Source organism: Haemorhous mexicanus, chromosome 28 (genome assembly GCF_027477595.1).
Source record: "Haemorhous mexicanus isolate bHaeMex1 chromosome 28, bHaeMex1.pri, whole genome shotgun sequence".
Taxonomy (NCBI): domain Eukaryota; kingdom Metazoa; phylum Chordata; class Aves; order Passeriformes; family Fringillidae; genus Haemorhous; species Haemorhous mexicanus.
This window is the reverse complement of record NC_082368.1, coordinates 1,544,015-1,570,423: the sequence shown is the minus strand read 5'-3', so window position 1 is coordinate 1,570,423 and position 26,409 is coordinate 1,544,015. Positions and strand designations below refer to the sequence as shown.

At 48.2% G+C, this 26,409-nt stretch overlaps 1 protein-coding gene across 4 annotated transcripts in view; it reads left to right on the top strand.

Moving 5' to 3' along the window:
* The window catches only part of MYO1D (myosin ID), a 158,692-nt gene that overhangs the window by 27,718 nt on the left and 104,565 nt on the right, over positions 1 to 26,409 (top strand). For all 4 annotated transcript variants that reach the window (XM_059869530.1, XM_059869534.1, XM_059869532.1 and 1 more), the window contains exons 2-13: positions 7,989 to 8,197; positions 9,029 to 9,122; positions 9,947 to 10,112; positions 11,827 to 11,880; positions 12,718 to 12,813; positions 13,841 to 13,957; positions 15,144 to 15,347; positions 16,508 to 16,653; positions 16,735 to 16,849; positions 17,485 to 17,655; positions 22,214 to 22,284; positions 25,172 to 25,246. In XM_059869530.1, the coding sequence (XP_059725513.1) occupies positions 7,989 to 8,197; positions 9,029 to 9,122; positions 9,947 to 10,112; positions 11,827 to 11,880; positions 12,718 to 12,813; positions 13,841 to 13,957; positions 15,144 to 15,347; positions 16,508 to 16,653; positions 16,735 to 16,849; positions 17,485 to 17,655; positions 22,214 to 22,284; positions 25,172 to 25,246 (1,518 nt within the window). The remainder of the gene's footprint in view (positions 1 to 7,988; positions 8,198 to 9,028; positions 9,123 to 9,946; positions 10,113 to 11,826; positions 11,881 to 12,717; positions 12,814 to 13,840; positions 13,958 to 15,143; positions 15,348 to 16,507; positions 16,654 to 16,734; positions 16,850 to 17,484; positions 17,656 to 22,213; positions 22,285 to 25,171; positions 25,247 to 26,409) is intronic.

The following is a 26,409-nucleotide window of genomic DNA, read 5'->3' as shown; positions in this document are numbered from 1 at the left end:
GTAGTGGCCACGGGCTTAACAAATCAGAATGTTCCTTCCCAGCAGAACAATGAAGCAGCTGAACATCAGCAGCTCCCAGCCAGCTGACTGCTAAAGGAGTCTCCAGGCATTTCCAATGAGAACCTGTGGAATCCTGGCACTGTACCTTGGCACTTGGGCTTGTGGAGTGAGAGGAGGTGTAGTTATCACAATTGAACAACATTCCAAAGGCTCAAGGGACAACAGGAGGAGAGGGGGCTCAATTTGTCCAGGGCTTTATGCAGGGCCCTGCCCACCACCCAAATCCATTCCTCCTTCTTCTGTCCACCACGGCTTGTCTCTCCCTTTCTCCACAGCTTGGTCCTTCCCACATCTGAATATCTATCAGGGTTTCCCCTTCATTCCCTCTAAACCAGATCGTTTAAAAGCCAACACTTCCCCAGTCCAGCCAGTGTGGACAGAGTTGGGAAAGTGTCACACTAGGTGTGTGTTTGAACATGGCCTAGAAAATAAGATTGCAAATCATCAGTGCAGGGGCTGATGCAGTTTCAGGTGATGTTATTTGTGAGTGGTTGTTGTTTCCTGAGTTACTGGAGAGTTGGGAGCAAGGAACGGGGGCTCAGTCATGGACTTTGTTTTCTGCATGTTTCTGAATCTTTCTGCTGGGTTGAAGGATTTTATAGCCCTTCACAAGGTTATTTAGAAGCATCAGCTTGCCTGGACACCCAGGGACAAAGCCACAACTGCAGAATTCACACCCCACTGAAGCAAGGTGAGGAAATGAGGCAGGATCTTCCTCATGGTGCAAATCTATCCATCCACAGGCAATGCCCTGGTGTTTGCCTTTTGGGCAGGTGTTTTTGCAGTTTTGTCCCCTGAAATGCCTGAAGGTAGCAAATCCTTGAACACAAGGGTGCACAATCCAGTGTGCAAAGCTGAATTCCCAAAACTGAAGACTGGGATAATCGTGATGTGGCAGCTTACAGTTAATATGGACCCAGGCTTTGGAAAGGGGAGGTGAATGGAGGTGAAATGTCCTTTTTAAGTACCTGAGTGCTGTAACATCAGAGTGGAAGGAACATAATAGATCATGAAGTCACTTGTTGGTCAGTGCAGGAAGCCAAGTCTTCTAAGTACATACATAAAACAAACCAGCCATATCCAGCAGGGCTCCTTGGTCCTTGCAGCTGCCACTGAACTGCTCTGCAGCTTTCCTGTGTTTGCCAGGGTCCTCCATTGCCATTTTCCCTTTATATGGGCCTGTGTGGTGTTGCGTTTAATATTTTCTTCTGGCTGCCTGGCAGGATGATTCTCATCTCCCCAGGTATTTATAGGTGAGCACTTCCACTTTTTCCTCCTCCTCCCTAGTTCTGTGAGTGTCGTGCATTTAAATGAGTTCCTCTGCATGACAGGCTCAGTGCTGCAGCTGGCTCGGGGTGTGATGGCAGCAGAGAGGAGAACCTACCCAACTGCTGAGCTTGCTTTTGCTTTTTGCTGTCCCTTTAGAGATCTGCTTTTATTTGGCAGATTGAAAGTTAGAGATTGTGGGCAGCCTCTTGTTTGCTGCTATCCCAAGCCTGTTCTGCTGTTTCCTGGTTAGATCTGGGATCCCAGGTTAATGCTCCCTCAGGACAGCACTCAGGGCACCATCCTGCCCAGAGCACAATGTGGTTGCTGCACTCATATTTTACCATGTCCCAGGCTGATTTTCACATGGAAATTGGGAGTGTTTTACTGCTCCACACACAGAGAGCAAAGTTCTTCCCTCTACCTGTGCTGGCAGTGACTTCCTCCTGTGCCTGTCGGAATAAACCATAAAGCATTGTGTGGAGGCTTTCCAAAGAACTTCCCTTTAACTCCTTATCTATCTCAAGTCTGCTTGTGCCTTCTGCTTGTGCCTTCTGCTGTGCTCCAGAGCTGGAAAAGGAGTGTGCAGGGCTCCCCTGCTGCTGGGAGAGCTTGGCCGGTCTGACACAAATCGGAATGAGAGTTCAGTGACTCCTGTGTTTAGTGGTTTGGCATTTTTTCAGTGCAAGGTTAGTGCTTTACATTTAAGGAGAGGGATTTTAATATTATTCCTGTTCCTACATCTCCCAGTTTTAGACTTTATTCAGTGTTCATTAGAGTTGGCTTAGCATCCATTCCCATTTTCCTTCCCCTGACCTTAACCAGTGAGTTTGCAGAGCTTGTGGATGACTCAAGGGTCAGCTGGCTTGGAGCTGAATCAGCCCCATCAAATTACAGACAATTCCCTTAAACCTTGGTTTGTTGAGGAGGATGTGGCAGTGGTCACTTGTAGTTTGCTAATTTTATTTAGAAAAAAGTGACATAGCTACAAAGAACTCTTTTAACCTAATTTCCAAGCTGGCTGGAGGCTGCAGATGAATGGAGTAGTCCTCACCCTGCCCTGTCTGCTCCCTCCATACAGGAAAGGAGTGGTGCAGAACGTGCTCCAAATGGCATTTCCTATTTTGTTCAACTGGCAGCATCTGAGCACCGAGTCCATGCAGGCCAGCTGCAGGCAAAATTCTCACCTGCACCCAACATGAGTTTAATTGCTGTTTTCCTGGCCCTCAGGGGGATCAGAACCACGTAGACATGCGTATTTTGAATATTGTAGACATGCATATTCATGATCAGGACAGACTTGGATGGTTTTCCTGGTGCAGGGAGGTTATACTGACTGGACAGTTTTTTGGGCTGTTTTTCCAAGAGCAGCAGGAATATTTTAGCCATAGTTCTGCCAACGCAAATCCTGTTTATCTGAGTGCTCTTGTGGGAGGCTGATTCTCTGTGAGACAGTTTATGAACAATTACTGAAAGGCTTGAAGTCCTGCTTGACAGCTGAGTTTGTTTTGAGATTTACATAAAATAATGTCTTTAAGCAGCACTGAACTCTCAGTAGAGACCTGGTATCACATAGAAAAGGCCCAAGTACCTGAGGCACAGAGTGAACTTAGCTTTAGGAAAGTCACTCACTTCCCAAAGCACAAGGACAATGGGGTTGTTCCCTTGGGTGACTGCAGGCTACTAATTCTTGCATTTACAAACCAGGTAAATAAGCTTTCAGTGCCAGAAGCCTGCTCAAATTCCCTTCCTTCTGAACACATCCTAAAGGCCCATGCTTGGCTGTCCATGAACATCTCCTTATGAACACAAGTTTTAATTAAATGTCTCCACATGGGTTTGCAAAGAGAATGGACTCAAAGCCTGCAGTCATGGACTTTTAATGTATGTATTAAATGGAAAAAATAACTGAGGCTTGTTACCTCATTTGGGAGAGTGACCCAAACCATGTGGGATGTTTACAACAGGAAAAGGAATTGTCCCTACTCTACATAGTAGAGATATGCAGCTCCTGGATGATTCTTTCCACACACAGAGGAGGAAGAAAAAGATGTGTGCCCATACTCAGAATTTCACTTTGTGCTTTGGAGTTCACAAATAAGCTGGAAATAGAGAATAGTTTGAAACCACCAGTTTTGATTCTCTTAATCTTCAGTGGGACTAGGTTTGCTGCTGACTAGCACAGCTGAGGGAGCTATAGCACTCTGGATTCTGTCATGAATTATTTGCTTTCCCTTAACATTTCCTTTCCTTCAAGGCACTGCTGCACAGCCAAACTGAAAGCCCATCTTCAGTGGGTGTGTGTGCTGTGACTGACTGAGCAGGGTCTGTCCGGGGAGACCTGTGGAGCATCAGGAAGGGCTGAGCCCAAGGAGCTTCAGGGAGCACCTGCTAAGGGGTAAAGCTTTGGTGTGTCTGTAAAGCAGAATGTGCTGCCAGTCTGTGAGCAGTGCTGAGAATGGAGCAGTTCAGGACCAGAGAAGGGCTTTTCCCAGTAGAATATTATCCAGAATACCAATACCTGCACTTCAGCTCTCCTAAAGCAACAGCAAACCAGTGACCTGCTGTGTTTCTCCAGCAGATGCTCTGTCCCTGGGTCGTTGGACAGATGGGCATGGAGTGGCAGAGTGGGTTAGTGAGGCTGGCAGTGCTGCTCCAAGGGCTCTTTGGCTTCTGGAGCAGAGGAGTTACATGTCAATGAGTAATTAGGAATTCCCTGTCTGACGGGTGTGCTGAGCTTGGTGAGGCTCTTTGTGCAACGATCCCATCCTGCAGATGTTGTTTGGGAGTGTGGGTTCCAAGTCTTGCCAACTAACTTTTCTTTATTTGTACTGAGTGCATTTGAAGTTGCATCATTTCCTCGGTAAGAACAGTTTTATTTTTGACTGGAGTGTTTGTCAGGTGGAGGAAATCCTAAATGTGAGTGCTCTCTGGTGGTGGAGATTTCTGCTTCAGTGTTCCCATTTCTGCAGTGTATTTTCCAGGAGCAACTGCACATGATCCTTGGATTTAAAGATCCTTTTTTTTTTTTTTTTAAACTCCTTTCCCTAAAAATAAAAACTACAAAACAAAGTAAAAGTGTATTTCTTGCCTTAGTGGACTTCTATACTAGAGAAGAATTTCTCTCCCTTAAAATGATTTATATTCTGTGACTCACTGGTTTTTATTTTCTCATTATCAATTGATGTTTTAATAAGGTAATAAAAACTTCTCATGAAAGAGCTGATGTTCCTCCTCAAAATAACCCACAAGGATGAAATACTGTGAATTGCTTTTTGGCTGCTGAGCTGCTGGAGAGAGGGGACTGAGGGGAGACTCACTGGGACTGCAGCTCCTCCCCAGGGGACGGCTCTGATCTCTGCTCCCTGTGACAGGGACAGGATCCAGGGAAGGGCTGGAGCTGGGCCAGGGGAGTTGGGATGGAGATCAGGGAAAGGACCTTCCCCCAGTGGGTGCTGGCACTGCCCAGGGAATGGTCCCAGCCCTGAGGCTGCCACAGCTCCAGGAGGGTTTGGACAGCACAGCCAGGGATGACCAGGGTGGGATTGCTGGGGTGTCTGGGCAGGGCCAGGGGTGGGACTGGGTGATCCTTGGGGATACTTTCCCACTCAGGATATTCCATGATTCCGTGACATTTATACAGAAATAATTCAAATGGAACTACTGCAGGGAAATGTTTTGCTGCAGCACAAGCTGATGTGACTTCCATGAGGTACAAAACAAGGTCTGACCCAGGGGTGTTGCCCCGGGGGTGGATCCTTGGGTTCCTTTTATTAAGGAACTTTTTTAAATCAAGGAACTGCACTGGTGTTGCTTTGAGAAACAAAACCTCAGTTCTACATGTTACACCTCAGCACTAAAATGCCTGTGCTGGCTGTGAAAAGCACCAAATGGATTCGTGGTCTTGTTTTGTGACCTTGCCCTGCAGAGCAATCATAGGTTTCACACAGCTCAAAGCTCCCCATTTGCACTGCCCTCGTGGGTTGTTTTCTTAAGCTTTTCAGAGCTCTCCATGGGCAGGCAAACCCAGCTCTCCCACTGGAGCCCTGCAGCCAGGAAAAGAAGCCCTGCTGTTTTTGGCCTGCTGCTGTGCTGAGCCGTGCTCAGGGATGAAAAGGGGCTTTATCAGCAACGAGGGGTGAGGAGCTGGAGCTCCTGGTGGGTGCATCTGAGCACAGCTCTGCAATTTTAACTCTGGTGCTAGGAAAGAAAGAAAAATGAACTGAGATGTAAATGGGGGCGTCACTCGTTCATAAATTCTGTATCCCCAAAGCCAGGCTGGAGAGGTGCCTGTTTGTCAAGCCTGGAGACAGATCCTTCTTCCCCCTCATCTCCATCTGCCTTTTGCCACAGAGCTGAAGACACAACTCATCAGAGCCCAGTAAAACCTTTTAGAACTTGGCTTGGAGGCCCAGTGTGAGATCTGCTGTCTGAGCTGAGCTGTGGGGAAGTGGCAGGCAGGATGTGAGGCTGTGCCAGCATCCCAGCTGGAACTCCTCTGGAGCAGGGGCTCTGCAGGCCCAGATCTGGAGGTTCTGCTTACAGGCAGAGGGTGCTGGCACTGCCCAGGCTCCCCAGGGAATAGGCACAGCCCTGAGGCTGCCAGAGCTCCAGCAGCCTTTGGACAGCACTGTCAGGGATGCACAGGCTGGGATTGCTGGGATGTCTGGGCAGGCCAGGGGTGGGACTGGGTGATCCTTGGAGTCCCTTCCCACTCAGGACTTTCCCTGATTCTCTGATTCACTCAGGGATGCTGAACTGTCAAGGGAGGAAACTTAAACTGGGCTCTGGCAATGCAAGTTTACATAATTCATTACTTAAGGAAGAGGTCAGAGTATTGGGTGCTGTGATGGTGGCTTGGCACAACACTGCAGCAGGAATGGCCTTTATTTCTTTATTTCTCCTCAGCCAAAACAAGCCCCCTCACCCTCTCTGTGCCAATGAAGTCTCCAGCTGCTCATGGGGCTTTAAAGCTCATCCTCAGTCTGCTGGATCTTTATTTTCAGCCTCAGCAGTGCCTTGAGCACAGTTCTGTGCTGCTGGCAGGGACTTGGGAGAGCAGGCTCGGTGTTCTCCATTGAGTCACTCACCTTTTTTGTTGTCCATCTCCAGGAGGTGGAATGATTCTGCTCATTGTGATGGCCTTGTGGTTTCCATTACATATTGATGTCCCAGTGTGACTTGATCTCCTTAATACCAGCAGTGTTGTGTGGGTTTGGTTTTTCAAGCTCTCCTCTGTGTATGCAGAGTCCCTCATGGGCTCCCAGCCTGGTATCTGATCCCTTTGCACTTCTACCTGTTCAGGATCTTCCAAAAAGTTAAAATTAGAGGTATTGGTATTGCTAATTATGTTGACCTGATCTTTGTAAAACATTACTGTTGCCTTTCAAACAGCATATATCTCAAAAATGTAAAATATCTTTGCATTTTAAGCTCATTATTATTTTGGGAAATACATATCAGGACACCTTAAGTTAAAAGTGATGTAGGAACAAGAGGATGTTTTTGCAATTCTCGGGCCTTCCCAGTGCAGTGTTCCAGGAGGAAGCTGGAGTGGGAGGCACCAGCTCTTCTAGAAAGTAGAATGCTGTTTGCTGGATGATATTCCTTGAGTTTGTTACACCTGCTAAAAACTGATGCTGCCAAGATGCTGCAGAAAATTCTCAAATGAACAATAGAAAATGTCAGGGCTGTCACCACATGGGGGTGGTAATAAATCCAATAAAGTAACGCTGGAATTTGTGCCAGAGTCTGTCAGGATTCGAGGCTCCCGGGCTCTGTGGAGGGGTTCTGGTGCCATCTAATGTCCCGAGGTTTAAATGCAGCTGCAGACAGGGATTGGCGCTGGAAATCCAGGGTTTGTGTGTTGATCCCTAAACCTGTTGTCCTTTCTCCTCCTGAGAAACAAATGCTGTGTAAATTCCTCAGCTGCTAATCTGGAATTATTCTGAGTTCTCATAGGTAACTTCCAATAAAATGGGAGTTTGTTTGGAAACATTTTCTAACTTAAACATTTTTTTTTAAACTAACATCAAGTTATTTTCTGTCTTGTTTGCAGAAAGAATCAAAGAGCCAGATAGGGATAGGAATGGTGTAGGGTTGTTTGCACACATTATTTACAATTTTTCCTCTCTGGTGTAGTAGCAGTGATGATACCAAAGTGCCTTCCAGCAAAAAAGACTCATTGCTAGAGCTGAGAGGCTGCAATCCCTCCTGGGCATCTGTCTTGTTTACTTCAAGTGTGATTAGACCTCTCAGTGAGGGCTTCAGAACTTCTGCTCCTCTGGCCTGAGCTGGGCCATGGACAACTACAGAACCTGGGAGAAGAATTTGCCTGTCAATCTCCTTTATGAAGCAGATTAAATTTGCTTCTCACACTCATGTTCACTTATAGCCAGTTGTAGAAACTGTGAATGCCACATCATGGATCTGGAAGCGAAGCAGAGGCAGAAATGTCCTTTGTAGGTGGTGGAACTCCAAGGCAGCCCTGGGTTGTTGGCCCTGTACCCTCGGGTCTCTGCTGCTGTGCCGGTGTCAGAGCCAGCGGTTTCCTGTCCTGTGTTCCCTGGGTGATGGATGGATGAGTTCCCCCCATGGCCCGGGCAGGGCCTGTCCTGAGCCTCCGCGTTTGTCTGACTCCTGCCTTTTGTCTGCTCTGGCAGCTTCGAGAAGGGCCGGATTTACACCTTTATCGGGGAGGTGGTTGTCTCCATGAACCCTTACAAGAACCTGAACATCTACGGGCGGGACACGATCGAGCAGTACAAGGGCAGGGAGCTCTACGAGAGGCCTCCCCACCTCTTTGCCATCGCTGATGCTGCTTACAAAGCCATGAAGAGACGAGCCAAAGACACCTGCATTGTCATCTCAGGTAGGCTGGGAGGGCTCTGCATGGTGATGAGCGTCTGATCTGTGTGAAATTCCAGGCAGAAGGAGAATAATGGTTTGGCTAATGACAGCGTTTTATAAAAGAAACTTCATTAAGCTTAAAGCTGCTCATTTGCATTTGAATCAGTGTGTGGAGATCGGCACAATTATTTCTTATCTCATTCAAGAGCTGGTGCCAGGCAGGAGCTGGATCTGTGCCTGAAGAGGGATAAAGTGAGCAGGAGCCCTGTGTCTGCTCCGGAGAGTGACCTGGGATCAGGAGTGACCTGGGATCAGCAAGGCTGGGATCAGCAGAACTGGGCTTGTCTCTCCTCAGGAGCTGCTGATTTTTGTCGCTGCCCTGACTGGCCCCTGTTTGTTCCCTTCTCCATTGGAAAGGCCGTGGCTCCAGCAGTGGGAGCAGGGCTGGTACCAGAGTGATCCCTGGCTGGATCCTGGCACTTCGTTTCCTTGATGTCCCCGTGCTCAGGCAGCTCTGAAAGGAGAGAGCCCCGGCCTGGGATGCTGAACAGTGGCCCCTTGTGCTGCTGCAGGCCAGGCTTTCTCCTCTAACAATATTCCTTTGATCCTCTGTGTGCCAGCCCTTTTCCCGACCTGTGGAATCTCACAGCACAATTGCTCAAAGTCAGGCCAGCAGCAGCAGCCAGGCAGGGTTATGGCTGTGTTTAGAAAACGTCCCGAGTGCACACAAAGATTGCTTTAAAAAGAAAAAACCAAACCACCCAGGCACTGTTGGGATAGAATTGAGGTCTTGTCCAATGATTTGTTTTGCTTTTTTTCATCTGTTTGGTCACCGTGGTATTTCTGCCCCCAGGTGAAAGCGGGGCTGGGAAAACTGAGGCCAGTAAATACATAATGCAGTACATAGCAGCCATCACCAACCCCGGGCAGAGGGCTGAGGTGGAGAGGTAAGGTCTGGGCTGGAAAAGAAGGGAATTTCTCCTGCTTGTAGATCTCTTTCTGTGGGCTGTGTAGCCCCACATTATCAGATGGTCTCTTGTACATGCTGATTTATACTTAACTTTTCCAGGTACTGCTTTTACTCTGGGAATTTTGCAGTATTAATTGCTGAAATCCCATTGAAAAGTTTGTTTTGAAAGTTCAAACTTTCAAAATCAAAACAGCATCTAGAAATACCATCCAGCCAATATCAACCATCTAATGGCAGGACTCTATGATCTTAGAGGTCATTGCCAACCTAAATGATTCTAAATCACTTTTCCTGGGGCAAATTGCCTGAAATTTGCGTGGGCTAGAAGACTGACCATGTGGAGTGCAAGGAGTGTATTCCGTGACCTTCCAGGCTCACATGATTCTGAATTGCAAAATGTCCCTCTCTGTCCTGGAGAAAAAGTTTTGGAGCAAAGAATGTGGCTTTCTGCAGAAACAGACTTAAGCCTACCCCGAATGAACTTTTGAAAATGATTTGAAAAAGAGTTCAGAAAATTGGTTTCAGAATTCAAATGTGTATAGAAGCTGAATTCCTGGTGCTGATTTCAGGGTGGGGGTCTGGTCTTTGAACCAAAGAGCATTTGCTTCCTCCGAGGAGCATTGCTGACAGCTCCCAGCTGATTTCCCATGGGATTGCTGATGTCATCCACACCTGCCCAAATCTGCCATCAAAGAGCATCACTGCTGTCACTGAATTCTTCTGGAGAAGTGGCTGTGAAAAAAATCCCGTGCTGTGAGTGTTGAAGCCTTACCCTTTTCCATCCCTCCATCCCTGCTGCAGAGTGAAGAACATCCTGCTGAAATCCAACTGTGTGCTGGAGGCCTTTGGCAACGCCAAAACAAACCGCAACGACAATTCCAGCCGCTTTGGAAAGTACATGGACATCAACTTTGATTTCAAGGGAGACCCCATAGGGGGGCACATCAATAATTACCTGCTAGAAAAGGTAAGGTACTCTGCCTTCCAGGGTTGCAGCCTTTGCTGGAGTTACTTTTGCAATCTGGTCTTTGTAAGTAGAAAGTTTTCCGTTCAGACATGTACAGCAGGTGAGGAATGAGGGCACAGAAAATGAATCCAGGGCTTAAGTTTTCCTCAGGAGTCAGGAAAGCCACTGCAGTGCTGGCAGTGCCCTGTTCCTGGAGCACCATGACTTCCAGAGCTCAGCAGCAATGGGGCTGTTACCCAAAGGATTTTGTGTGTGTGGGTGTGTGAAGTTTAATCTCAGTTTTTATTTTGGATAAAATTTACTCCCTGCACAGTCCTGCTTTGTAGTTCTTGCACTGATCTCTCCCTGGAGAAGATTTCCAGGGCTGTAGGGAGCAAGTGTGCTTGAGAAGTGTTATTTTGGAATAATGCCACAGCCTTGGGTGAGCTGTTGGTAGTGTTGTTTTTATATATTCCAAGTGATCATAGCATAATTATTTTCCTCATGTCATTAAGTGGTGTCTGAAAACATTGGAATATGCAAAACTGGAGAGCTCAGGCGTGAGCCATTAACAGCTCTTGCTGTGTGAGACACGTCTGGCTTTGATTATGTGTTTGACCACTTCTGCCAACACCCTTTTTTGTTTGTGTTTCTTTTTTACTTCTCCCCTTATTTCCCTGAAGTCTATTTTCAGAACAAACACTTTATTTTAAAAAACAAAACAACAAACCCAAACATTTAACTTGGGTTACTTTGAAGTAAAAGGAGGGCTGGGACTACAGCTGCAGTGACTTAAATCCTGATGATTTATTTATCCTGATTGTTTATTTCATATCCTTGACTTCTCCCAAGTTAAATTTGTTTCCATGTGAAAGCAGTGGAGGCTCTGGCCCAAATGCAAGCAGTAACAGGCAGTGGCTTTGCAGCAGGAACACATCAAATCATGGAATATCCTGGGTTGGATGGGACCCATCAGGATCATCCAGTCCAACCCCTGGCCCTGCCCAGACCCCCCAACAATCCCACCCTGGGCATCCCTGGCAGCACTGTCCAAACCCTCCTGGAGCTCTGGCAGCCTCAGGACTGTGCCCATTTTCTGGGGAGCCTGGGCAGTGCCAGCACCTCTGGGGAAAGAACCTTTCCCTGAGAACCAACCTAAACCTCCCCAACACAGCTCTGTTCCCCATCACTCTTCATAGTTCAAACTTGTAGCATGAAATAAGGACACATTGCTGGTTGACTGAATGTCTGCTGTATTTAACCCCTTTTTTGTGCTGTTTTACTCTGGTCTGGAATGAGGATTCTGGAATGGAGCTACAGTTCCCTAAAACAAGGCCCTTGTGTCAGAGCAGAGCATTCCCTTCTACTGTGGCTGCTATGGGCAGCCTGTCCTGGGGGTGTAGGAGTGGTGATCACCAGGCCCTGAGCATTTATCTGTAGTCACAGAGTCCTGGTTTTCATTTCCAATGATTAAATCATTCTAAAACTAAAGGATGGTTTTTATTTTACTCTTCCATGAAAGCAACCCTGTGGTTCCCACATGGGACTCCTGGGTGGAAGTAGGACATTGCAGCTGTTACACAAGCTGGAGCTTTTGACTGCAGACCTCAAGGGTCACACATGTGTGATGGTGTTCCCAAGAGCCTGAGTGTGAGATGGGATGGATTTGGGATGTCCTGGTGGTGTGGGTGTCTGAGGGGACACTAACACCCAGCCCTGTGCTTTGTTCCCCCAGTCCCGTGTGATCGTGCAGCAGCCCGGGGAGCGAAGCTTCCACTCCTTCTACCAGGTTTGTGTTTCTTGGCTCGAGCAGTGGCTTGTCCCCAGCTTCCCTTGGGCAGAGCACTCAGGGCTCTCACCCTCTCATGTGTTTTGCAGAGGGTTCCCTTTTGCAGCATCTTGGGTGATCTTGGGTTCTTCAGTTCTCTGCAGGGGCCTGGGCTGGGAGGGAGCCTGGGAAGATGGATTGTTTTCTATCCTCCAGTCCCATATTAACACATTGCTAAGCTTAAAAGGAGGCTGACAAAGCAAATATGGTAGGACATTGGACTTTGACTCACTGTTTTATGTGTAGTAAGCCTAATCCCTCTATTTTGTCTTGAAGCCTTTAGTCCATATGGAAGTAATTTGGTTTTTTGGATGTTCTTTAATGTCTTCCACATTGTGTGTTGGTTCCCTGTGTGTCCTTTGGGGGATATGGTCAGCCTATTAGTATAACCTTGATTCTGCACTGAGGGAAGGGGAGGATTGTTTATTTTTTTTCCACTTTTTCAGTACTCCATGATGGCATATTAGCACTTTCCTCATAGATGTGTCATTTCCAGGAGGAAAAGTCTCTGTGTGGGCAATGTGCTTGCCAAGGCCCAACTGTGGCATGGCACAGCTGTGAACAGGTCTGGGAGGGGTTCAGGCTGGTTTTTATACAGTTGTGACTCTAAAGGACAGTGATTTGTGGTGGCAGAGCCCTGCCCCATTGCAGACCCTGTATCTTGCACATTGTGCTCCAGATACTGCAGCAGTAATTAATATTTTCATGATTTTGCTTGTCAAGCAGATGAATAAGAGACAGAGAAAAGAAGGATTTTATATTTCGCGTTCACCATTTCTTAAAATTCTCTTCGTGCAGCTCCTGCAGGGAGGTTCTGAGCAGCTCCTGCGTTCTCTGCACCTCCAGAAGGATGCATCAGCCTACAGCTACATCTGCCCTGGGGCACAGCTCAAGGTGAGGGCTCTGAGGGACCCAGGGACAGCTTAACGTTGGAAGTGCTGCTGGAAATGCTCAAAGCACTGCTGAGCTAGCAGAAGTTGAGATCAGTGGGGATGAGCAGGGAAAGGTGACACTGGTCTGCTGTTTGTAATGAGGTTTCTGGTGCTACAAGATAAAGCACAAGTGTACTTAGAATTATAGAAAAGATTTACCTCTATTCTGCTTAAAACATACAAATATACCTGTGCATGCTGCATCTGCTTATAAACAGCAATAAAATGATTCATTAATAAATGCAGGTGTGGATATTTGGCCCATTTCCAGTGGCAGACATTCCATACTCCATAATGGGTACCTTAAGCTGTCTTCTGGAGCAAAAAGCCAGAAGGATTCATTTTTTTGCAACAGGATCTTTGAGTTACTGAAGGACTGTGTCTTCATGTCTGACTTGTCCTCAAGGGGGAACTCTGAGCAGGAAAGAAGGGAACAAACCCATAAAGTTTTTAGACGACAAGATCCTGAACACTTCAGATACAGCTGGAGCTGTCCCTAGTGTTGTCCCTTTGAAGCAGAGTCCAGACCAAAGGTTCCCTGATTTCCTAGGGAAAATGTGAGATGCACTTTGGTACAGAAACCCAGAGACCTCCTCTTTAAAAATAGGTATGCTAATCTTGGGAGAGGTGGAGAACAGAGATTTCCTGCTGGTGCTCTGCAGCCTCTGCTCAGAGGGTCTGTGAGTGCACAAATTGTCCCTGTTCTTCTGGGATTTTTTATGAACTCTTTCTCAGCAAATTCCACTGTGGAATTTATTGTGCTGTGGTGGATTTCTGTGTCTCCTGCTCCCAGAATCCGTGTGTGCAATGCAGGGTTCAGTGTCCAAGCACGCACGATGGCATTGGAATAAGCTGGAAAACCTCATGACAGTGTCTTGCCTCTGAGAAACATCAAAGTGCATCTTGTTTCCCATGGGCTTGTGAAATCCTTGCTTCCTCACAGCTGACTTCCATTTAATCCCCCATCCCAAACTTCCCTCTTCCCTCAGTGTTCCATCAATGACGGGGCTGAGTTCAAGGCAGTCGCTGATGCCATGAAGGTGATTGGCTTCAAGCAGGAGGAGATTCAAACTGTCTACAAAATCGTTGCAGCCATTCTGCACCTGGTAAGCTCCCTGCCCATGGCTATCCATCCCTGAACCCATCCCTGGGCTGTTCTCAGGAGGGCTTGTACTGCCAGCAGCTCTGATTTTCCTGCTGCAGAAGCCCTTGGAAGCTCTGGTGGCTGGGAAGGTGTCCAGCTCACAGCTCCAGTGGTGACAGAAAGTCCTTGCTGGAACAGGGCACTGCAATGATGATCACATGTATTCCTGTATGTTCCAGATCCCAAACCAGGCATACCACTAAGTACTGGGAGCAGTTGTATGTTCTCAAAAAGGAACTGGAGTTTGGCAGTGAGGGGATAGGGAGCTTCTGTCCCTTTGTGCCCTCACCCTCACCTTCACCACAGTGATCCTGCTTCACTTCATGGTGAAGGTTGAGCACAGGAAACACAGAAGTCCTCTTAATTTTTTGTGTTCTGAGACTGAGGAGATCCTTCCTTCTCGTGGATCCTTCTGGGAGCCACAGAACTTCCTCCCCTGCACACTAGCAGGGAGTTCCTGTAGCTCAGCTCTCATGTTTCCTGAGGAAAGAGGTGGGCAGGAGGAGGTTGGCAAAGAGCAACTTTGTTCCAGTTCCTTTTCCTCCTTGGGATGACAGTGCTGGGAAGAAATGGAGGCAGAGCAGAGTGGGGCCATGCAGGCAGGCTGGGAGACACCCTCTGCTGTGAATCACCAAGGGGCGTCACTGCTTAATCCTGGCACAGAAGGTACCCAGGAGCAGAGCTGTGGTGGTGGGGTGCTGCCAGTCCAGTCCCACTGGCACTGACCTCTCAGCTTCCCCACACCATTCCCAGTCCCTCTGTGGCAGTAGCACTGCCAGGGGAATTACAGCCAGTGGTTTCCTGGCGAGCTGCAGTGAAGACAAATGCTACATCCAGCATTTGCATACATGGTGCAATTCCCTATCCCCGGACTCTGAATCTTGGGATGGTGTTTGATTAAATCTTGGGAAGTGTTTGATGTTGTTTGTCCCAAAAGCTGAGCTGAACACTGAGCAGGAATGCTTTGCTTTGAGAAAGCCCTTGCTGCTCCCTCTGACGTTGGAAGTTTGAGGGTGTGGATGTGCAGGACCCACCTTCCAGTGTGGCAGGGGATTTCCAGCCTGGAGTAGCAGGTGGAAAACGGATGGAGTTGGGGTGTGCTGATCTCTGTTAGTAAAGGGCAGATGGAGAAATGCTGCTGATTGCAGGGGAACCTGAAGTTCTGTGTGGATGGAGACACTCCCATCATCGAGAACAGCAGGGTGGTGTCCGTCATCGCGGAGCTCCTGTCCACCAAGGCCGAGCTGGTGGAGAAGGCGCTGCTGTTCCGGACGGTGGCCACAGGCAGGGACGTCATCGACAAACAGCACACGGAGCAGGAGGCCACCTACGGCAGGGACGCCTTTGCAAAGGTGAGTGCAGGCCCCTTCCTGAGCACACTGTGTGACACTCCCACTCACATCTCTGCTGCCTTTGCCCATGGGTCGAGGTGTGCAACAAAGTCTGGCAGTGCCCAAGGGGGGCATTGCTGCCAGAACTGCACATTGTTCAGTGCTCAGTCCCAGGAGGATTCCTGGGTGGGTCAATAACCACGGGGCTTGCTGTACATCCTGTAGATTTCTCTCTGAACCTTGGTGCTCCTGAGTTCTGTAAGGTCTGTGGCACCTCCCCATCCCTGCCCTTCCAGCAGAGATCCATTCCCACAACCAGCAGTGCCAGGCACACCGAGAAGGGGATGGGAGCAGGCTGGGCAGGCATCTGCAAATGTGTCCTACAGGGAGGAATTTGCTGTGAAATGGGATCCTCAACTTCACGTTGCAGTTAAATTCAAAGAGTAGAGATTGGAACGGTAACATTTAGAATTCATGTTGGAAACACAAAGTGGTATTTTTAAATATTTTTTTATGAAGGATTGTAGAATGGTTTGGGTTGAAGGGACCTTAAAGACAATCTCGTTCCAGCCCCCTGCCATGGGCAGGGACACCTTCCACAGGAAAAGTGAGTACTGATGGCAGGAGTGACAATTGTTCCTCTTCTGCTAAGAAATCAAATTATAAGGGAGGAATGGGTGAAGTTATGAAGGTCATTGATAATTACCTTGACTTCTTTTCCTGAGATAATGTGTTTACTCAGCTCCACAGCACATTTTGAACATGAAGACTTTGAAGACACCTCTGCCTACAGAACATTATCTTTGTGAAAGGTGAACAGGATTATTTTCCTGTCATTGTGCTCAGTTGTTGAGTTTCTGTGACTGACCTCTCTCTTGCTCTTCACTATTGTTAAATAATTCTCAGGAATGGTACTTATTAGGCAGCTGAAAAGCTGACTGGAATCAAATTAGGGAACTGCTGCACCCAGTGACCTCACTGGGATTTCAACTTGGTATAAATGAGTTTTGGAAGAAAGAAAATAAATACTTCCATAGAATATTTTCTTCAGTCAGTAGCTGCTCACTTTCAGCAGAACATGACCTGGAGCTTTGATGGAGGCCTGGAATGAGCTGTGTGGAGTTTCCTGGGAAGAGCTGAGGCAGGTGCAGGCAGGAGCCCTCAGTCTGTGTTTCCTGCAGGCCATTTACGAGCGTCTCTTCTGCTGGATTGTGACACACATCAACGATGTCATCGAGGTGAAGAACTACGACACCACAGTGCATGGCAAGAACACAGTCATTGGGGTCCTGGATATCTATGGCTTTGAGATATTTGACAATAACAGGTGAGCCACCTTCTAAAGCCCAGTGTTGTGCCTTTGCCTTTCCCAGAACACTCATCATCTTTTCTTTTCATGTTTTTGCAGCTTTGAACAATTCTGCATTAATTACTGCAATGAAAAGCTGCAGCAGCTCTTCATTCAGCTGGTTCTAAAGCAGGAGCAGGAGGAGTACCAGCGAGAGGGAATTCCCTGGAAGCATGTGAGTGCTTTGGCATGGGAGGGAGAGGTCGGTATGAGGTCAGTGTACCAGCACAAGTGCTGGACCTGAAGCTGTTCCACATGCAGGCTCCAGTTGATAGGACATATGTGTCCCTGCCAGCTGTCCTGCCAGGCTGGGATCAGGCTGGGGCAGGAGCTCCCCAGTCACCTCACCATGTGTCTCCTTGGGAAAATATGGGACACCAGGTCTCAGATGAAACCTAATGTGGTACCTCTGTGATGCCACACACTGTGGGTTTCTGTGCTGAGTGCTTATAGATTTTTCTAGTTGTTGATGGTAATATGGAAAAATCTTGACTTTTTCTGTTCATACTCGCTTCAGAATGTCAAGGACAGGATGTGCAGTGTCACTGTGGTGACTGCACACAGCTGAATTGTAAAAGACATTTTAAAGAGCATTTTGCAGCAGAGATCTTGAGATGTATTTGAGGGGTTTGAAAAATCACTTTCTGTGCTGTTCAGTGTAGGAGAGCAGCCTGCTTTATCTGGAATCTGAGATCTGCACATTCAGAGCTGATTGCTCCTCGCTGTCATACTGGCTGCTATGGCCAGCACTGGTACCCTCCCATTTCTGCAGCCAAGGTCACCAACACCCCTGTCCTTTGTTTCCTGCAGATTGATTACTTCAACAACCAGGTTATCGTGGACCTGGTGGAGCAGCAGCACAAAGGGATCATTGCCATTCTGGACGATGCCTGCATGAACGTGGGGAAAGTCACGGATGAGATGTTCCTCGAGGCCCTCAACAACAAACTGGGGAAGCACGCACACTTCTCCAGCAGGAAGGTAACCCAGTTGTCCTCTGCTGTCCCTTCCCCATGTTCTGACGTGGAATGGAAATGAGGAAAAGGGGCTTACGGGGGGGCTGGGTTGGAATCACTGCGACTGAGTGTGAGATGAGGAGCCCGGAGCAGCTCCTGCCGCAGAGGAACCCGGCAGAGGGAGCTCCAGCACATGCCGTGGCTCATCCCTTTCATTCCGGGATAAAAGGAGCCTGAGCTCGTGCCTTGACATATCATGATGTCATCTGGAACCAATCGATATGCCGGCTCTGCCCACGTGTTGTTCTTCCCAGGCTGCTCTAATACATAGTGACAGTGAAATTATTCACACTCCTGCATTATTACAGCGCCGTGATTTGGGCTTTTTTCATCCTCATTGGCTGCAGAACGTGCTCGTCTCCCACTGCACCTCAGAGCACCCAGGCCCCTCGCCTGCCTTTGTCTGGGCTACAATGGGCGAATTAAAAGGCTTCATTTATTCCTCACTTGGCAGCAGATTGCAAAATGGTCACCAGCCTGATTAATTGGAGAATCTTTCACACAGAGTAATCAAATAAGGGCCTTTAGTTTGATGTGTCTCTACTCAGAAACATTGTCTAAACTGTATGGCTCAGCGTGCTGGTCCCCCCTGCTCCCTCCCACCCCAGCACAATATTTTATGTAGGTCAGAAGTACCAAATTAGCCTGGTTGTGTAAGATATGTGCTAAAGGCTGCCTCTGGGAGGCCCGGGATAAACAATGGATCTGGCTGGGGCTGTCTGAGGAGAGGCCAGGATGAAAGTAAACCAAACCCACTTTTTCCTCCCAGATAATAATTTTCCTTAAATGCCCTTTTGCTGCAGCACACCTGATGCACACCTGCCAGGTACACCTGAGCTCAGGGAGGGAGACAGGGAGCTTGATTCCAGTTTTGACCCCCATGTTACGTGCCGAGCAGTGACATGGAATATTCTGAGAAAACCCACCTGAAAACAAGTGTGAGGCCTGGCCTGGGTTCCTGGTTGAATACAAACTGCTTCCTTCAGTGGTAGTCCTGGTGGGATGAAGTCTGGGATCCTCTGCAATAGGGTGCTGGGGAGTGGTCCAGTTTCTGGAGCTGTCTGGTCGGTGGATGTCAGAGAGGAGTTTGATTTCTGTTCTGTCCTTGCCCCCACATCTGCCCAGGGGAAGGGGCTCTGCCACAGAGGGAGCAGGTGGTCCTTTAGTGCAGTGGCAGAAGGGGATGGAATTTCAGGAGGTGCTATGGGAGGCTACAAAATGAACATTTAAAAATAAAATCTGCTCAAGTCCTTGCCTTTGGGAGTCCCCTCCCAGCAAGGAGACATTAAAGGGCAGCAGTGCCAGCTGCAGTGTTCCTCAGCAGGAGGTGGCGTTGTCAGAAACTGCCTGCACAGGCTGAGAGGGAGGCAAGGCATCCTGCTATAAATAATGTTTATGGAGGGGCTGATGGATCTGCCTGGCTTGCTAATTTCTAGTTAAATCAATAGAGCCTTGAAAACATTGACCCATAAACCTCTTGGCATAATTATTATCTTTTCTCCCCATCACATCTCTGCAGACATCCCAGCACCTCAGAGCTCTTCTTCAGTCCCACCCAGAACTGCTGTGGGAAGCCTGAGTCTTCTGAGCCAGGCTTTTCTAACTTGGATTAAGACAAAGTGCTTGATTCCATCTCTCCTGCCTTTGCAGACTGCAGTGGTTCCATGCAGATCCTGTAAAGTTAGACACAGATGGGAGCTGTTCCCTGAGAGTTAAAGTGCATGTGTTGGGAACAGCTCCCATCCCTCAGCCCAGTTCATGCTCCACTGCTCTCTGCAGAGCATGCTGCACACAGGCTCCATGTGGAGAAGCTCTGGGGGGCTGTGGTGCCCTAAATAGTCGTGTCCTACTTTGGGTACCCGGCTGCTCCACACTGCCGGCGCCCTTGTCCTGGGGAAGGCCAAGTGAGCCAGGACAATGCTGCTTAACACTTCCACCAGCAGAATTTGGGGCAGAATTTTGTGTTCCTGGAGCATGGGGTGTCCTCCTCGGGTTTGTCTAATGCTAATCTGGATGTGCAGATGTGCCAGCTGTTCTAGTGGCCCTTCCCAGTATCACCATTTGTATCCTCAACCTCTCCAAGTTCCATTTATTTTCTGTTGATATTATACTTTGGGAGGATCAAGTGCAGTGACAGACAGTCCATGAATGCCTCAGTCTTCAAATTGTGGAAAGCATCAGTCTCAACAAACTGATTGTGAAGGGAAGAGTATCAGAAGGTCCATTCCAGTCCACCTGGTGTTGTGTCACCTGAGACACTGGACAGTGGTGAATGCCCAAGTGAGAGCCCAACATATGGCAGATGTGTATTGATAACCTGACATGCTCCCCTTCTTCAGGAGCAGCCCAGGAACCCCCTGCTGTTCTTAATAGGGTTTTTGTGTGGTCTTCTTGGTTTTTAAATCAACAAAGAATTCCACAGCTCAAATACCCTTCCTCCCTGTTTCCCTCCCTCCTCGCTTTTCCATTTTAGATCACACCTCTCACCTCCTAGATTTAAATGGCAAAACACAGTTCTCTTCCTCTTCCACAACATCATCTCCATGTGTTTTGCCATCATCTCTGGCATTTCTTTCCTAACCTGGGGAAGCTGTGTTTGTTGGCCCATCCTCCCAGGGCAGTCAGTCAGCAGCCGTGGATGGGTTTTGCCCTTTAAGCCTCTCCCAGTTCTCAGTGTCCTTTTTGAGATGAACGAGGACATTTAAGATCCCTGTTGAGTCAGGAAGGGATGGTTTGGGGCCCATCAGTTCCTGTGAACTTAGCCCTTTCTCAGTGAGGATCCCTGCCCTGCTGGGGAGTTCATTTGCTCTGCTTTGCCCTCATTTAGCTCTTCCCAGCCAGTCCTCAGTGACTGAGTGCCCCCACCCAGCCCTATGACCTTCCCCTTGCCCTCAGATTATGGCTCATTTCAGATGCTGTGAAAGCACAGACTCAGGCCAGGCTCCCACAGGATTCCCATCTTTCCAACACCTTTCTCCTGTCTTTACTCACCTTTGAATGCTGTGAGCTGTCAGTGAGGAGTCCCCTGGAAGGGCTCACAGAAACCCAGGCAGGTGATCCACTGTATCAATGGAGTTGCTGGCTTTTTTTCACTAATTCCAACTGCTTTGTCCATGAAACACAAAGCTGGGACAGAATCACTCCTTTGGAAAAAGCCAAACCAGCAAACAACAAAATCCCTGACTGCTGTTATGGCTCCTTCCAGCCTCTCCAGAGTTGGATGAGCTTTAGAGGAGCTTGTGCTGCCAGCTGTGCCCTGTCTGGTAGCACAGACACATTTCTGTTGCCATTTGGTATTTACCCCTTGTATTAACTTGTTGGTTTGAGCTGTGTGTTTGGGTAGCTGAAGAAGGCACTCCTCAGTCCCCTGCTGGGAGCAAAGCTGCAGCAAGAAAAATGGCTTTGTTTCCCTGGTATTGCCTCAGTTCTTCATTTTCCCTGTGTTCTGCTGCACCTTGGTCATCCATCAGCTCTGCAGCTCCTGGTGCTCCCTGCTCCTGCCATGCTGGACTTCCCACACCTCTGGGACCTCCTGGGGACCTTGGTACTCACACTCCTTGAGCTCCTCCTTCTGATTTATTTTGTGTAAAATATATTCTGGTTTATTCACCTGTTCTTACAGTTTGAGCCAATCTATTTTGTGTTCTTGGACAGAGGTGAATTTTTGGAGTGCATCTCCCTGCTCCTAATCATCCTTCCTGCCCTTTATTTCAACCATGATAATTTCCTCTTTTATTTCTCCAAGACTTTTTGTGGATAGCAGATATCTGCTCATGGCCCTTGGTGTTGTTAAATTCTGCCTGCAAAGACTTAATTTATCTCCTGCTCCTTTTGCCTGTAACAAAATCCTCATTCTTATCTCATACTCCTTTTTTAATTAAGCCAACCCTGATGGATTTTTTTGGCTCCTGCTATTACTGAAGGGATAAGTGTGTTACAGGCACTGCTGCTGAACAGCTGCCACGTGGGCACTGGACATCTCGTGTTGTACAGAAGGAATGGGATGGGGTGGGGTGGGAATTTGAGCCTGGAGCAGTGGGTCTGCAGGGGGTTCCCTGTTTGAGGGGTGTCAGATGACCACGAGGGATCTGGGACTGAACAAGCCTTGCTGCTGTCACAGCAGTTGGCCCATTTCTCTGCAGAGGAGTTACACTGCAATTGCAAAAGACTTTAAATAAAGAAAGACTTTAAAAAGTAATAAATTAACTCGTGGGTGCAATGTTTCTCTACAGGCACGAGTGTTCTTTTTGCATAATGGTGTTTCTGAGATAGTATCAATTTCTTCATAAAATTATAGGCTCTTGCAGCTCCATTTGTACAAGCACATGTTCTTACAGTGCATCCATGAAAACATTTTCCAGCAGTGTCTTTCGCATCTGCACAAGCCCATAGAAAGTGGAATTCCTGTAGTTCCAAGTGCTATTTTGAAGGCAGGTTGCTCTTCCATGGAGCTTGTAAATCCAGGGCTGGTGTTTTAATATCAGTCCATGGGTGGTATTTTAATGGAAGTGAATTTGTTTCAGCTTTGTGCCACAGACAAAACGCTGGAGTTCGACAGAGACTTCCGGATCAAGCACTACGCCGGGGATGTGATGTGAGTTTCCTTCTGAAATAAAGCTGCACATTTTATTTTTGTCTTCCCAGTAGCTCTGAATTGGTACAATATTCTGATTTACTGCTGCTTCTGGTGCAAGCCAGAATAGCTGTCACACACAATTACAGAGTGCAGCACTTGCTTATCAATTAAATCTTCTGCTGGTGCCTTGCTCTACAGAGTGGGAATTTGTACTTGAAGTGAAACAAAAGGAGAGCAAGGGGTGGGGGTGAGGGGAGAGCAGTGCTCCAGGGGAGGAAAAAGGGAAAAAAGGCAGCAGTGTTTGTGCAAGAAACCTACACTGAGCTAGTAAAGTCTGGTTTAGACATCTGTTTGGTGTGATTATATAACTCTGGCTTTAAATTCTCCAATCAGTTGGAGCAGGCTGGAAGCCCAGGGGAGAGATAACCTGCAGGAGGGATCAGGGTAGAGGGTTGGGAAGTGCTTGCCAGGAGCCTGCAGGAACAAGTGCAGGAGGTGACAGCACTGGGAATGGAGAGTGAGTGGAAGTGAAGGATGCACATGGTAGAAACCATTTGCTGGGAAAGCTGTTGTGTGGAATATCACTGGAGTAATTTAATGGTTTAGGATTTGTGTAACTTTCCATGTCAGAAGAAAGGGAGTTACTGAAGGAAGAATTTATGATTTCTTTTACCTTGGGATTAATTTTACCTTTAATTTCCAAGGACAGCCAGTGTGATCAGACTGGAGCCCATATAGCACAAGCAGGTTATCTTCTGGAGTCTTTGCTGAGCAGTTCCTGACAGACATCCCTGATTTTAGGGGGTTTTGGAGGAGAAAATACAAGGTCCTGAACCTTCTTAGTGGCTGAACCTTCTGAACTGCCAGTGGCTGACAAATGGTGTAAAATAAAACTGAAATATGGAAGGAATCACAGATAGTTCAGGCCCAGATCTCTCATGGAGCCCTAAGACTTGATGTGGGCAGGCCCTGGCACAGGGTGCCCAGAGTAGCTGTGGCTGCCCCTGGATCCCTGGCAGCAGGTGGGACATTGGGGATTGGAGCACCCTGGGACAGTGGAAGATGTCTGTGCCATGGCAGGCGTGGCACTGGGTGCCATTTAAAAGCTCCTATTCCATGACTCAGTGATTTGAGGATGGCTCCATACAGGGATTTGCAGGCTGTGGGTTGATCCCAGAGTCTGTAGGTTGGGTGCAGCTTCCCAGGGAGGGATCTGAAGCTCAGGAAACATTTGCATGGGAATCACTGAATGGGGAGACTTTGGACCTTTTCTGTGAGGAGAGAGCACTGCCTGCCTTGAGACCTAGAGAAGAGATGAAACCCTGGAACAGTGACCTCCTCCAGTGGTGTTCCTGTGGGAATAGAGGAAGGAAGGAATCTAAAGTGTGTGTGTTTCTGTGTGTGCTGATTTCCAGGGCAGCTCCCAGTCACTACTCAGAGGCTGCTCTGGAACTCAGACTCTCCACTGAGAGAGGGGCAGACTGCACAGATTGAAAAACAAACCTGAATTTCTTTAGGATTTAACACAAACACACACACTCAGTTTGGAGACAGAATCCCGAGTGTAACTCCTGAATTAGGCCATCTACCCCCTGCCCAGGTGCTGGGAGGTGTCTCAGCCAGCACTGCACAGCTCCAGGAGCTCTCTGGAGCCAGGTGTGCTGTTCCTGTTCCAGGAGCTCTCTGGAGCCAGGTGTGCTGTTCCTGCTCCAGGAGCTCTCTGGAGCCAGGTGTGCTGTTCCTGTTCCAGGAGCTCTCTGGAGCCAGGTGTGCTGTTCCTGTTCCAAGAGCTCTCTGGAGCCAGGTGTGCTGTTCCTGTTCCAGGAGCTCTCTGGAGCCAGGTGTGCTGTTTGTGTTCCAAGAGCTCTCTGGAGCCAGGTGTGCTGTTCCTGTTCCAGGAGCTCTCTGGAGCCAGGTGTGCTGTTTGTGTTCCAGGAGCTCTCTGGAGCCAGGTGTGCTGTTCCTGCTCCAGGAGCTCTCTGGAGCCAGGTGTGCTGTTCCTGTTCCAAGAGCTCTCTGGAGCCAGGTGTGCTGTTCCTGTTCCAGGAGCTCTCTGGAGCCAGGTGTGCTGTTCCTGTTCCAAGAGCTCTCTGGAGCCAGGTGTGCTGTTCCTGTTCCAGGAGCTCTCTGGAGCCAGGTGTGCTGTTTGTGTTCCAAGAGCTCTCTGGAGCCAGGTGTGCTGTTCCTGTTCCAGGAGCTCTCTGGAGCCAGGTGTGCTGTTTGTGTTCCAAGAGCTCTCTGGAGCCAGGTGTGCTGTTCCTGTTCCAGGAGCTCTCTGGAGCCAGGTGTGCTGTTTGTGTTCCAGGAGCTCTCTGGAGCCAGGTGTGCTGTTCCTGCTCCAGGAGCTCTCTGGAGCCAGGTGTGCTGTTCCTGTTCCAAGAGCTCTCTGGAGCCAGGTGTGCTGTTTGTGTTCCAGGAGCTCTCTGGAGCCAGGTGTGCTGTTTGTGTTCCAAGAGCTCTCTGGAGCCAGGTGTGCTGTTCCTGCTCCAGGAGCTCTCTGGAGCCAGGTGTGCTGTTTGTGTTCCAGGAGCTCTCTGGAGCCAGGTGTGCTGTTTGTGTTCCAAGAGCTCTCTGGAGCCAGGTGTGCTGTTTGTGTTCCAAGAGCTCTCTGGAGCCAGGTGTGCTGTTTGTGTTCCAGGAGCTCTCTGGAGCCAGGTGTGCTGTCTGTGTTCCAGGAGCTCTCTGGAGCCAGGTGTGCTGTTCCTGTGCTGGAGGTGGGAGCTGGGCCCAAGGAGCCAAGTCTCACACTCTGCTCCTGCAGTCATTAGTGATAGGCTGGGAGCAGGGCTGGATTAGCATCTGCTGTGTCTGTAGGAGTGCAGGGATGCTGATTCCACAGCTACCAGCAGCTCACAGAAGGACCTTGCTACTTTGCAATTAACTTTGTTTTTCCTTTATTTTTTAGTTACTCTGTCGTTGGATTCATTGATAAAAACAAGGACACTTTATTTCAAGATTTCAAACGCCTCATGTACAACAGGTAAGAATATTAATGAGGTGAATTTTAATCTGATTTTTCAGAATCCTTCTTTGTGGAGTGATGCTATCAGAGACTCATGTTTTCAGTGATTCTGTCTTCAGTGTGTGAATAAACAGATTGCTTTGGGATTTGATCTTTGTACATCTCCCATGACCTAGAGGCTGTTGGATTTTTCAGGTTAAAGTCCTTATTCTGTACATGTTTCTGTTCTGATGCAGCCTTTAACTGAACAGAATTTAAAGTGTTTTTTTTGAAACCAACTGATGGTGCAATCAAGACAGTGCAGAGCTTGCTTATGCTGCCTGATTTGTCATTAACCCATTGCAGATTTACCATCATTGCTCTGTCTGTAATCAGTGCTGAAGATTTTGGGGGGCTTTGGACAACAACAGAAATCCTCAGCCCCACCTAAAACACCCTGTTTAGAAAGAAAATGGGGAGATAGGTGTGAATCCTTTCATGCTTGCAGTGATGTGAGAAGTGCAAACTATGAGGTCACATGTTGGGCAAGCAAAAGTTCCTTGAGAAGCAGATTTGAAATCCTGTCAGAATGTGGGTGGAAGTCCCCATGGAGCTGTTTTTCTTCGCCTGACACTAAACATGTCCTAATTTTGTAATCTGCACCTTTCAGGGGCTCTGCTCAGAGGACAGTGGGCACAAACACCCTGCAGTGGTGGGCTCTGTTTACCTGTACAGATGTTAAATTGGTCTGCAGCCCTTTGGGCTGGCTGGCTGTGCTTCCCTGAGCAGTCCTACTGTTCCTGTTTTCAACACTTCCCATTGACCAGAAACCTTGCAAAATATTTGCTGTGTGGTTTTATCAAATTTAGCCTGTTTTCTGTGAAGTCTCTGGAAAATCCTGTTCCCAAACACCACTTCCAGCACATTAAAGCCTGGGACAGATTGGCCATTAGATTGCTGTAAATGTGCTCAGTTTCTGTTTGTTCCTGAGCTCTTGCCATCCATCAGGGCCAGTTTACCTCGCCCTGAACTCTTCAGAAATGCAGGCTAAAGTGTATAAATTACTTTATATATCAAGAGACGTGCAGAAATGCAGCTTGAACACAGGTGTCAGGTTCTAAGGAAGGGTTGTGTGGGTCTCCCTCTCCTTTGTGTTGATTAAATTATTTCTGTTGTGCCAGTGAGGCAGCCCCTGCCTTTGA